Below are 13,544 nucleotides of genomic sequence, written 5' to 3'. Positions count from 1 at the left end.
TGATTAAAGTTGCTTTAATGGAATTTCCATGACTTGTGTATTTAATAAATTTTTTTGTCTTCTTCCAAATTTCTTTTTCGTTATGGCATCTCAACATTTAGGTATTTGTTCCAAGAGAAGAAAGCATGTCTCCAGGTTACAGAGAACTAAACAATCCTGACCAATTCAGTGAGATGTCAACATTGTCATCTCATACTGATAGTGGCCATGGCTGGAGTGTTGGTAGTGCTGGTCACTATGAAGAACTACCAGGTAAGTGATAAAGTCTTGTTTCCATTCCTGTGATTGTTGCTTTATTTTAATGATCAAATTTTTAAAGTTCTTTTTAAACCAAAGCTTTTTGTCTAAAGCACATTTTCCATTCTGTGATATCTATCGTAAGGTAGAAAAATATTTTGTTATGTATATCTCAATGCGTGGAGGTGCAATGGCCCAGTGGTTAGGGCAGCGGACTTGCTGTCATAGGATCGCGGTTTCGATTCCCAGACCAGGCGTTGTGTGTCTTTTTTGAGCGAAACATCTAAAGCTCCATGAGGCTCCGGCAGGGGATGGTGGCGAACCCTGCTGTACGCTTTCACCACAACTTTCTCTCACTCTTACTTCCTGTTTCTGTTGTGCCTGTACTGTAATTCAAAGGGTCAGCCTTGTCACACTGTGTCACGTTGAATATCCCCGAGAACTACGTTAAGGGTACACGTGTCTGTGGAGTGCTCAGCCACTTGCACGTTAATTTCACGAGCAGGCTGTTCCGTTGATTGGATCAACTGGAACCCTCGACGTCGTAAGCGACGGAGTGCCAGCAACAACATATCTCAATGCATATTGTGCGCACACACGCACAAACGCCCTTTAGTTCTTATGTCAAGATAATGTTTTAACATTTATGTACTCTTAGAATTTATCCTTCATTTTTTGGTACAATACTCAAATTGCATTATAATCTTTAAATGTAACTGTTTTCAGATCTGTGCCGTTACCAAAGTGACCTTACATGGATTAGGAGAAATCGGCTTCCATACACACTGAACAGATTAAAGGGAGATAACAATGGCTATCCCTTTCAACCAGACGTTGACAGTGACATTTCCTATCATCATGGTCAAATACCCTTGACAATAATTGGGACCACATCGAACATAACTAAACATCCATCTACAGTAGCAATGACAAACGACTTTACTTCAAGTAGTAAAGTACCTCTACCAGCTGTACCAAAAGTAAAAACACTGCCAAAGGTACCTCCAGTACCCCCTGTACCAACACTAAACTAACTCCATACTTTAAAAAAAAATAACAACAATGAATACAAACAAAACAATACCTAAAGTGCCTGAAAAATATTAATGGGCACTTTGTTTAAATATAACAATGTTATTAAGAATTACATTTTTTTTTTTATAGTTTTAGCTGATGTGGTACAAGCAAGTTTGAGATTAATTTCATGCATCTTTAATGCACTAAATTTATCACAATAGTTAAATAACAGTAACTACTGAAGCAAACACATGGTATATATCCATATTTATCTTCTGTGTCATGATAGCGAACTATTTATTCTTTAATGGCTTAGAAGTACAATTTTTGTCTAGAACAGTTAAATGAAATTTCTTGCAAGACATAATTTTTACACTAATAGAATTTTTTCTAAGTTACTATTTTGAGTTGGATAGTTACTAAAGAGAATGAATCTCCAACTGTCTAGTTTTTAATTGTTATAATTGTAATTTAAATAATTGATATTAGAGCAATTTAAGCAACAATTTATGGAAGCCTTTCAGAGACAAGATAGATATGTTTCTCAAACTCAAGTTTTAGAATGAAATAGTACATCTTTATTAGTCTCCATTACAAATATTTTAAGAAGTGATGTAATATTTCATTAGAAAAAAGTAAATTTTTATCTTTCTTCATTAATCTTACATGATAAATCAATACGTGATAAATCAATTAATAGACAGAGCTAAATATATATTTTTTTTACATGCATTTGTTTAACTAATTTAAAACAGCAAAATATGTTAAAAACTTCATAGACATAGAATTTGGACCAAAAAATTTCATTGTACAAAAGATGCAAAATTCTGATATAATTCTTTTTCGAAATCTGTTAGTGAGATATTCCATTTATTCATATTCTCACTATAAGCATGTCACTTTTAATATAATCTACAATTTTGTAAGTATTTCAGTAATTTAATAATGAGATAAACTACTCTAAAAATACTTTAAAACTGATATTATAGATTTGGTGAGTAAAAAGTTATGTTGAGTCAATAGAAAATTAAAAACTTGACTTACAAAAAGCTTTATAACTTTTACTTAAATCATGAAATAGCAATTATTTTCATTGATAATTAAAATACATTCAAGTATTTCATAATAACATTTTTCAGCATTTATTTAGTGTTTGACCACAATGTTCTGCACACTAACGTTTTCATAAATCATACTCATAAATTATATACTCCATATGTTCACACAAACACACTTATGTATGTGTGGGGTGGAAGTAAACTTGTCTGTGAGTCAGCCCATCATTTACTTCAAGAGCTGGAGGCTGTACTTCCGTTTCCTTGCATTGGAATAAAAGACAGCTTGTCATTGGCCACAACACACATTACATTCTACACAAGCAACTTCATAGAACTATATAACAGTGTCACATACCAAGCTCCTGTTATTATTACAACTTTGTTACCAGAACACTGGAACAGTACAGTAGCAACTGTAGAAACGACTGGCAGCATTAATAAACAACTTGGTAAGTATTTCTTAAAAGTTTCTGTTATGTGTAAATCATTTATTTAGACATTCACAACTCTCTCTTTCTCTCTCTCTCTCTCTCAAAGAAACAACAATAAAAGTAAGTTTAGTGACTTCCACATCATCATGTTATTTAAGTAAAGACTTAATTTTCATTGTCACCTGATTTACCTTTTACAAATATATAGTGTTGGTGTTAAGAAATATTCTGATATAGAACCTTATCACTTATAGATGTATTTAACAATTATAATTATCAAAATATCTTTATAATATTGTGCACCATATTTAGTCAGGATGTTAACGTAAAATAATAGGATATCATAAGATATATATATATATATACTTGATAATCGAATTTCCATGCTGCATTGTAAATTTGATATGTCTTATTTTCATCATATTCTATTATTAGAACATAGAGTAAATAAGCCAGGAACAAGGGAGACAATTCTTAGTAAAATAGTAAATTCGGTACAAATTAGTGATGCACTGCTTTGGAAAACAATAAATAGAAAAATTTCACGATGCAAAGTGAATTATTTCGTAAACGTTTTGGTACAAGTCTTACAATCTTGGACCACCAAGAAAATTTGTTCAAGGGTCGAGATTATAGTTTAGGACGAGACTGTAAATTTCTTAATTTTAATTTTTTTCTAACCCTAACCCTAACCCTAACCCTTCCCCACCCACAATCATCATTATTACCATCATTCAGTCCTTTTATATCATGCTTGCACGGCTCAGATAGATTGCATTTAAGCAGATTTTCTTACGACTGGACACCCTTCCTGTTGCCAACCATTATCCGTTTCCAGGCAACGCGATATTTTCCCAAGGCCAGACATGTTTTTGCAGAATATGGTAATTAAATAACTTTCATCTACAACAATCAAATGATGGCAACACCAGGAGACACTCACACACACTCACTCACTCACTCACACACACACGCACACACACACACACACACACACACACACACACACACACACAGAGGACAGGTTTCTTTCTTATTGTCTACTAAATTCATTCACAAGGTTTTGGATGGCCTAAGACTTTATTAAAAGATACTTTTGCTACATGTCATATTATAAGACTAAACCTGAAACCATGTGGGTGGGAAGCAAACTTCTTAACTACTCACCCATACCTGCACACATACACACACAGTAAAATGCATGGTCTAGTGGTTAGGCTATTGAGCAAACTATCACATGATCTTGGGTTTCAGTTCCTGGACTGAGCAGTATGTTTTGTCCTTGAGTAAAGCATGTCACTTCATGTTGCCCCAGTCTGCTCAGCTGCAGAGGATTACCAGCTCAGTACTGGTGCAGTTCTTTCTTCTGCTAACTGCCACATCTTTGATGTTTCACTGGGTGAAGGATGAGAGAGCCAAAAGTTGTTTGTTTTTGCTTATGATTATATAGACACCTAAAATAGTCAGTGAAAGCATTGTGCAATGAGCATCCAAGCTTAATGTAGGTGCAGGCATGACTGTATAGTTAACAAGTTCACTTCTTGACCACTGCATAACACCTTAACCATATGTCTTCTACTCGAGCTCTGGTCCAACCAAAACCTTGTGAGGCAATTTGGTTGATGAAAATTGAAGGAAATCTTTTGTGTATATTTGTGTATATTCCTATGTGTACCTGGATCAGTGTCTGGTTGTTTACAATACGAGTGTAGCTGTGGTTACAAATAATGATGTCGCCATTTATTGCTTGGCTGTAACAGATGATATTTGTTGATGTAACCTGTCAACAAGGCATCCAATTTCTCTGCTCTTTCAAATACCTCAGGAAAAAAAAAAAAAATGCTTTACTTGAAAAACAGAAAAGGGTGAGCAACAAGGATAACATTAATCTAGAGAAAATCTGTCTATAATTTTCTCTTTCTAAGCCATTAAACAATCTAGCAAATGTGATACAATTAGGTAAATATTGGTTTCAAATTTTAACACAAGGTCAGCAATTTTGTGGGAGGGACTAAGTTGATTACATCAATCCCAGTGCTCAACTGGTACTTATTTTATTGACTTCGAAATGATAAAAGGCAAAGCTGACCCCAGTGGAATTTGAACCCAGAAGATAAGGATGGACAAAATGCTTTGCAGCATTTTGTCTGGCATGCTAATAATTTTGGCAGCTCACCACCTTGAGTTAGGTAAATATTGTGATAATATGAATGTTACTATTAGTGTTACATGTACATTTTCTTATTAAGTTAGACTTAATCTGCAAATTACTATACTAAATATGTTACATGTTTAATTTTTATTGTAGTGTGAAAAAAGAAAGTGTTTTTAAAGGAATAATAGGCAATTCTTTATTTTAGACATATTTCAACACTGCTAAACGCAATAGATGGGCCACAACAAATTCACATAAATGTTCAGCAGGGAATGAAAAAAAATAGTAAAGATATTCATTCTTCAAATTGAACTAAAATAAAAAAAAAAACAAAATATGTATTTACAAAAATGCAACAATATGAACAAGTGTGTGTGTGTGTGTGTGTGTGTGTGTGAGGCTGCTGATATATGTGCGACAGTATACATATATCATTCACATAAGTGTTGTAAGAGTGTCAGAAAGCTATGAGAATATCAAAGAGAAAAGCATGATTCTGACATCCAGAAAAGTCTTTTACAATTGAAAGATATCCAAATAATTAGCTAAATGTTATTCTTCATCGTTGTAAAATTTCTTAATTCTCCGTAATTAACAGCATTATATACTGTAGCTTCTATATTATCATGATTATATTTATCAAGACAAAAGTATTAATATATTCTGTAATTTTTTTTTTTTTTGGTTCAGATTACTTTAACCTTACTACAGTATGCATAATTTATTTTTATATAATTACATTAGAAAAGTCTAACCACATCTATCATATTTATTTCCTGTGTACATATCCATTTCAGACCAGTGGAATATATTGAAGAAAATTGAAGATATGTTTACCTTAATATTGTTGATGTTGTTAATGGAAGAAAGTTGCTGGTGTGTGGATCATATCTACCATGTGAAAGAGAACAATGACACACACAGCTATATTGGAGATATTGTCACTGATACACACTTACTGGATAATATACAGTCTCAAGACAACAGCAACAAACTGACATTTAATATACTCCAGGGTAGCACTGATGGAACTATTCAGTTATTTAATGTTACACCTGGAGGACAACTGTACACAGCTGCCATATTGGATGCAGAAATTCTTTGTCAATATAATGTGGATTGTTTCAGGATATTGGAAATAGCAGTTCACCATGGTCATTCTTTTACCAAAATATTAGAAATCAAAGTTATGATAGAAGATGTCAATGACAATTATCCCATATTTCCAGAGAAAGAATTTCACCTGCAATATGATGAAAACGTATTGATTGGAACAAAAGAAATAATTTTAAATGCCATTGACAAAGATGTCAGTATTCAGAACTCAAAGCTTTCTTATGAACTGAGGAATAATAATAATAATACTTTCCAGTTAATGGTAATAGAAGTTTCTGACCGGAAAAGTAAGATCGAATTAATTCTGAATGGAAAACTAGACAGAGAAATGAAGAAAAATTATTATCTTCATCTAATGGCTACAGATGGAGGATCCCCTCCAAAACAAGCAGGTATGGAGATACATATTTTAGTAAGAGATAAAAATGACAATGCACCTGTGTTCTCCCAAAGTATTTATAATGTCACAGTAAAAGATACACAGGATTTGTACAAACCTATTTTAAATTTAACTGCCACAGATGTAGACCAGGGTACTAATGGACAAATTCTATATACATTCAGTCCTGATACCTTAGATAAAGATAAGAAATTCTTTATTTTAAATCAAACATCTGGAGAATTATTTGTAAAGAAAGAATTTGAATTTGGAAAAATCTATAAATTGTCTGTTGAAGCCACGGATAATGGAAAAATACCTATGTCTTCAACAGCCACCATCCTTATTAATGGGGTCAGTTACCTTAATAGTCCACCAAAAATTCATGTAAAATTTGTTTTAAAGTCAGCAGGAAACAAAACGGCCATCTCAGAAGCAATTCAAATTCACAGCTTTGTTGCTTATGTCAAAGTTATTGACAATGACAATGGCGTAAATGGACAAGTGAAGTGTCATTTACAAAATAAATACCTGCAGCTAATCTCAATGTCTGAAAAGAAATACAAAGTTGTTGTCAAGAGTGAAATAGATAGAGAGAGTGAAAAGAGCTTTAGTTTCACCATTAAATGTCAAGATAATGGTTTACCTCCATTGACAATAGAGAAAGAATTTTCAATGCTGGTCACTGACACGAATGATGTCCAACCTCAATTTAGTCAGGACATATTTAAGTTTCTCACCTATGAAAATGAACACAAAGACTTCCCTGTGGGATATGTTGATGCTACAGATCCAGATATTGGAGATGGAGGACAATTAACCTATTCTTTATTGACGAATGGTAAAGATATTCTACCATTTCAGATATCTGATGTGGGATTTATTTCTACAATTGAGTCGCTAGACAGAGAAGAAAGGAACATGTATGAGTTTAAGGTTTTAGTAAAAGATAAAGGAACACCATCACTGGAGAACACAGCAAATGTTGTTGTTGAGGTTATGGATTTAAATGATAATGCTCCCTATTTCAGTTTCCCTAATGTTAACCCTTTCAGTCTTAATGTCCACTACCATCCCCGCTCTGACCATGATATCACAGTTGTTAGGGCCTCTGACAGAGACAGTCAACGCAATGCCTTCCTCACATATGAAATACTCAGAGGAAATGAGAAACACTTATTTGAAATGAACCATCACTCTGGCGTCTTATCTTTCTCTCGCTCACCTTACCAAAATGATGCTGGATTCTATGAACTGGAATTAGGTGTGAAAGACAGTGGTAGTCCAGTTCTGTCATCAACAACAACTTTGTCTTTGACTCTAACAGTTAGTAACAACACAAAGATGTTTAAGACACCTTCAAAGACAACAATGGAATCAAGTAATGGCCTCCAATTTAATGTGATGATTGTTATTGTTATAGCAGCTGTGATAGTATCAATTGTTATAGTGATCTCTATATCAATCTGTATAGTTCATAGACTGAAGCAGACACATAGCAACTATAACAACAGTGTTGATATGTATCACAAAGTTACACCTACATTAAACATCCAATCAAATTATACATTTGACCCTACCTGTGTTCCTCCTGGAGTTCAGTACACAGTGGAGAGAAATGTGAAGAAATCTCAACAACCAATAGTAGACAGAGACAATATTCACTGCAGAACTATGTCTTATAGATGGGATGATCAGGCTTCAAGAGAAAACAATCAGGTAAGATGAAATTTTTGCAATTTTGCATATTAATTTTTAATCATTTCAGATGCAGCTTCTTCTGTACAGATTAAAAACAGAATTTTTCCTTTAAAATATAAAGATATATTCAAAGTAACATATACTTTTACTTTGGTGAAGTGTGAACCTCAAAATCTGAGATTCAATTGCAGAAATGGTTTCTAAATAATCTTCCTTAAACACAGTTTCTTTTGCTGGTCTTAGTTTTGTTCCAACCAAAGACAGTAATCTCTATGTAGAGTTTAAAGATTGCTATAAATTTTGAAGCTGGTGTAAATGATGTTATCAATAGATCAACTTATCCAGTTTCAGTAACTCTCCACTCAAACAAGTGATCTCTCATATTTGTATATCTTGTAAGACATCATCCACCATTACTCTGACTACAATCTTTACCGATATTCACTTGTTTTACAATTAAACCACACCATGTAAGAGCTGCAATGAAAATTCGGAACCTACAAATATATATTGAATACCACGAGTTACCAGTGGTGGCTTGTAGATAAAATTAGTAAAGGTGCTGCTTCAGAAAATTTTTAGGCATTGTTTTAATACTGTGTAAAAGGAAACAAACATCTAAAAAGAATATTTATACATAAACTTGATTGGTTCACATTTTAGCCACAGCCAAGTAGAGTGTGATTAATTTGTTCACTGAATACCGCATGAATTCCTCCTTGTTTTTCAAAAATCACCCCCTAATTCACAAAATAAAGTGGGGAAATGAGCCCTATTTTTCAAATCCTGGCAGCAACACCAAAACTGGAAGCAGGATAATAATCTAATTCTACACTTTATCGTATTCAAGAATATAAACACATCTTTAAGCACAACTCATGCAGAGTCAAAAAGAAACACTACCTTTCACTGGCACTGCATGAACGACGGTGCTCTCACTCTCTAGTGTGAAGCTTCCTATCTCGGACATGTGAGCATGCGCACAACAGCCAAACACTGCATTGCTGGAACTTTGAAGTGCACAGTTCTATACAAGGATTTTTGTATTTTTTTCATAAACTAGGGGAAGGCTATTGACATTAAACTTAAGGATTATATAATGTACAAGTATCAAGAAAGAATTAAGAAAAAAGGACTCCTTATATAGAATGTTATCGATAATGTCAAGTGGAAATAGGGGGTGCTGCAGTTCTGCAATGCCTATACACCAGCCACCACCATGAGTTACCTTTTGGAATTGGAGGGTTTTATAGCCATAGTTATCTAAATAAATATTTACATTACTTACCATACCACAGGGTGGCAAGCTGGCAGAATCATTAGCACACTGGACAAAATGTTTAGCAGTATTTCATGTTTTTACATTCTGAGTTCAAATACTGTCAAGGTCGACTTCAGCTTTCATCCATTTAGGGTTAAAATTAGTACCATTTGAACACTAGGGTGGATGTAATCGACCTACTCTACTCCCCCAAAACTTGCCGGCCTTGTGCCAAAATTTGAAACCATTTCTTTACCACAATTATTATCTGCACATATGCTGTAGTCAATAGATGTGAATGAAATGTGCTTGTCATTTCCATTGCTAGAAAGGTTTCAGTATGCCACCTAGGGAATCATGGTACACAAGTTTAACCCTCTCAGACTTGCTCCTCCCCCATCTAATTTTACCCTCTACCTGCACACTTGAGCTAAAAAACAATGAGTTGCATACACAGCTCAAGAGTAATTATTACAGGCAAACAAATGGATAGAATCACAAAAAAAGGTTCAGGAGAAGAACAATAGTACACTTATCTCTCAATTACCATATTTGTTCATCCAAATCACTTCTTTCCTCACCATTTTCACCAGTTTACTTGTCCAAATGACTCTCATTGTCTGCATAAGGGTAAACTTACTAAAATTCTTGTTCACTTTTCATCCTAAGAATGAATATCATCAATAATTTCCACAACTATAAAGAACCTAGGCCTTGCTCATTTACCAGATGATGTGATGGGTTTATCACACTTGTTTCATCTCAAAACAATCTGATTTTTTTTTCTTTTTCCATTAAAACCAAAGTAAAGTAACAGCTATGAGGGATACCATTAACAATGTTGTTGGCACTCCATTGCTTACGACGTCGAGGGTTCCAGTTGATCCAATCAACGGAACAGCCTGCTTGTGGAATTAACGTGCAAGTGGCTGAGCACTCCACAGACACGTGTACCCTTAACGTAGTTCTCGGGGGATATTTAGCATGACACAGTGTGACAAGGCTGACCCTTTGAATTACAGGCACAACAGAAACAGGAAGTAAGAGTGAGAGAAAGTTGTGGTGGAAGAGTACAGCAGGGTTCGCCACCATCCCCTGCCAGAGTCTCGTGGAGCTTTAGGCGTTTTCGCTCAATAAACACTCACAACGCCCGGTCTGGGAATCAAAACTGCGATCCTATGACCGCGAGTCCGCTGCCCTAACCACTGGGCCATTGCACCTCCACCATTAACAATGAATCATAAACATACTTGACTACAAAGCTGCAACATGTTCAGCAATCTATTTTCAATATTTTTTTCTGTTTCTACATGTTTTGTTCACTACTGCTTTAATGGGAATCAGGTAGAGATTCCATCTAGGTTATTCCTACTGTTAAAGGAACATGCTGTGATAGCATTAACAGATATCTGGGAATTTGAACATGGTCTTAACTTATTCATTATTACACTGTGTAACACGATTTTTATCCTCAGGTAGCAACTGTCATTTCCTATTTGCTTATCCCTAGAAAGTATGAAAAATGGCTAATACTTCCTTCAAACCTCCCTTTTGTTCATTTGTTCAAACCCCAAAGAATCTCAACATATGGCTATGATACTCCCACACTACTCCTGCTTATGATCAGAGATGCATATATTGTCAGCCATTAAGAGACATGCTCAAGTGGTCAATGCCAAACAAGTGAGAAGCAAACCTGTGGTATTGAGCTGAACATTTGCTATAAAGATATTTATGCTTCAGCCACTCAGTGATGAATGTGTCTGAAATGTAATGGAAAATAGGTGAGTTTGAAAACATTGATGTCAAAAGTAAAGTTTGAAGGGAATAGTAGTCATTTCGTTTGATTTCTAGATAGAAGCAAATAGGTAATATTACTTACTGACCAAAGACAGAAAAAATTAAAAATTTTGTTGCACAGTGTTATTCATACCCTCATTGAACTTGACTAGCTAAATTATTTAATACGAGTCTTATTTTCTTCTTTATCTAAGTTTATTTAATTATTTGCAATTCAAGTTATAGTAATCTGTGTCAAGAGATAGTGATTTTGTGGATGCATTGGAGACAAAGAACATAAAATATGCTATGATTGGTTCAAATATTCTGATTAATGTTTTGTGTCTATGTTAGAGTTCAAGTTTTTAGCCTATGACTTGTACCATAGTTTAGAAATGAATATTCCAATTGATGGTTTGTTGATATTTTAATTTCTGGTTTATATTTTATATTTTCATTTTTAAATGTCCAGAACATTATGATGATCCACTGGATTTATAATTTTAGATGTTTGTTCCAAGGGAAGAAAGCATGTCTCCAGGTTACAGAGAACTAAACAGTATTGACCAATTCAGTGAGATGTCAACATTGTCATCTCACACTGATAGTGGTCGTGACTGGAGTGTCTGTAATGCTGGACACTATGAGGAATTGCCAGGTAAGTTAGAAATGCTGAATATTTCTATATTGCTAAGCGGTCCAAAGTAGAAATGAATACTAGGAGGTCAAAAGTAGAAATGAATATTAAATAAGGGATTGATATAATTATGATATCAAAGATGTAAATATTAATTCGATCAACTGATTGTCCATCTTTTTAGTTTAAAAGTGAGTTCATTTTCTATATTTCAATATATTCAACAATATTATGAGCAATGTATATAAATACACAGACATTTTTCTGCTAAAGTATAAAAATATTAAAATTTTAGCTACTAAGAACCAATTTAGTAAAACAGCATCATTTTGGTTTGTCTGAAATGCATTCTAGATAGTGAACTCTTTGATAGATAAATTATCTATTTATTCCCAGACCTGTGCCGTTACCAAAGTGAACTTACATGGAACAGGAGAAATGAACTCCCACCTACACTGAACAGATCAAAGGGAGATAACAATAACAGATATTATCCCCATAACGTTGATATAAACACGTCCTATTATCCTGACCAAATGCCTTTGACTACAGCTAATACTACATTGAATTTAACTGAACAACCAGTTTCAGTACCAATGACAAGTCAGTTTACTTCACACAGTAAACCACCTTCACCAGATGTACCTAAAGTAACAACACTACCAAACAGTACCTTCAATACCTTAGGTATCACCAATTTATAGCTATTACAAAAAACTTAGATGTCAGCTTTAAGAGAACAATGAAATAATATATATGTCAATCATCTCATCTAGGTCGTTCCATAGGATGCCCCCAAACTGTTTCCACACGTTTTCCCCATTCATCTCCTGTACCCCTTCCATACCAGTATCCTCTAGCATATTTTATCTTGTGTAGATTGAATAATCAATATTTATTGCATGGAATTATAATTTAGAAATATTATCAGTTTCAATTACTTTTCCAAAATAAACTAAAGTATAAAAGACATAAGACATTAAATAGCATGAATAATATTTCATTCGATATTAATTATTGGCATTAAATATTCAACCTCACTACAAAGACTACTTGAATTTAGAGGTTTAAAGAGAAATACTTCTTCAGAAAAGATAATCCTCTTAAAATGTTTGTCAAAAGTATTCAATAGTAAATTGTTGATGTCATAAGAGAAAGTGAAATAATTCTTCTTTGTTTATTTTTGGAACAGTGGATCTTGAAGCCGATGACAAAGCTATAAATGATAGAGTGTGAATATTAGGTTAAAACACTTTTTCTTTTCAAAACCTTTTTCAGACATGGCTGTGTGGTAAGAAGTTTGCTTCCCAGCCATGAGGTTCCTGGTTCAGTCCCACTGTTTTACGCCTTAGGCAAGTTGTCTTCTACTATAATCTAGGGGCCCACCAAAGCCTTGTGAGTGGATTTGGTGGACAGAAACTGAAAGAAATCTGTCGTGTGTGTGTGTGTGTGTGTATATATATATATATATATATAAATCACATATATAAATCACATACCTCCCACCCACTTTCCCATGAAATGGTTAGGGCCTGGAATCTTCCAAAGAGATGCATGAAATGTCACTTAGTCAAATTAGCCTATCATTTACTCCTCAAATGTTTTGTCATCAATGCTGCACTTCCCTGTATCATGTTTCAACTTAAGTGTACCATATGTGTGCACTATGCAGTTTAAATCCTGAGCAACACTAGGTATGTCTGCTAATACATACATACATACACACACACACACACATATATATATATATATATATATATATATATATATATA

At 34.0% G+C, this 13,544-nt stretch overlaps 2 protein-coding genes across 2 annotated transcripts in view; both read left to right on the top strand.

Moving 5' to 3' along the window:
* The window catches only part of LOC149132698 (protocadherin Fat 4-like), a 50,318-nt gene extending 48,727 nt beyond the window's left edge, over positions 1 to 1,591 (top strand). Inside the window, exons 6-7 of the mRNA XM_089362093.1 lie at positions 102 to 252; positions 964 to 1,591. Coding sequence (XP_089218219.1) covers positions 102 to 252; positions 964 to 1,271 — 459 coding nt within the window. The 3' untranslated portion in view covers positions 1,272 to 1,591. The remainder of the gene's footprint in view (positions 1 to 101; positions 253 to 963) is intronic.
* A 671-nt stretch (positions 1,592 to 2,262) lies between these two features.
* Positions 2,263 to 12,929, top strand: LOC149132697 (protocadherin beta-15-like). The gene is made up of 4 exons (XM_089363242.1): positions 2,263 to 2,761; positions 5,696 to 8,112; positions 11,642 to 11,792; positions 12,168 to 12,929. Exons 1-4 carry the CDS (start codon positions 2,491 to 2,493, stop codon positions 12,473 to 12,475), a joined length of 3,147 nt encoding a protein of 1,048 aa, XP_089219368.1. The 5' UTR covers positions 2,263 to 2,490; the 3' UTR covers positions 12,476 to 12,929.
* The last annotated feature ends 615 nt before the right edge of the window (positions 12,930 to 13,544 follow it).

This window comes from Octopus bimaculoides, chromosome 14, assembly GCF_046866305.1.
Source record: "Octopus bimaculoides isolate indiv1 chromosome 14, ASM4686630v1, whole genome shotgun sequence".
Lineage (NCBI taxonomy): Eukaryota > Metazoa > Mollusca > Cephalopoda > Octopoda > Octopodidae > Octopus > Octopus bimaculoides.
This window is presented reverse-complemented; position numbering and strand designations above follow the sequence as displayed.

Coding starts and splice junctions, on each gene's coding strand:
- LOC149132697 (XM_089363242.1), top strand. CDS start 2,491: ATGTATGTGTGGGGTGGAAGTAAACTTGTCTGTGAGTCAGCCCATCAT. Junction 2,762..5,695: donor CAGCATTAATAAACAACTTG/GTAAGTATTTCT, acceptor TATCCATTTCAG/ACCAGTGGAATATATTGAAG. Junction 11,793..12,167: donor ACACTATGAGGAATTGCCAG/GTAAGTTAGAAA, acceptor ATTTATTCCCAG/ACCTGTGCCGTTACCAAAGT.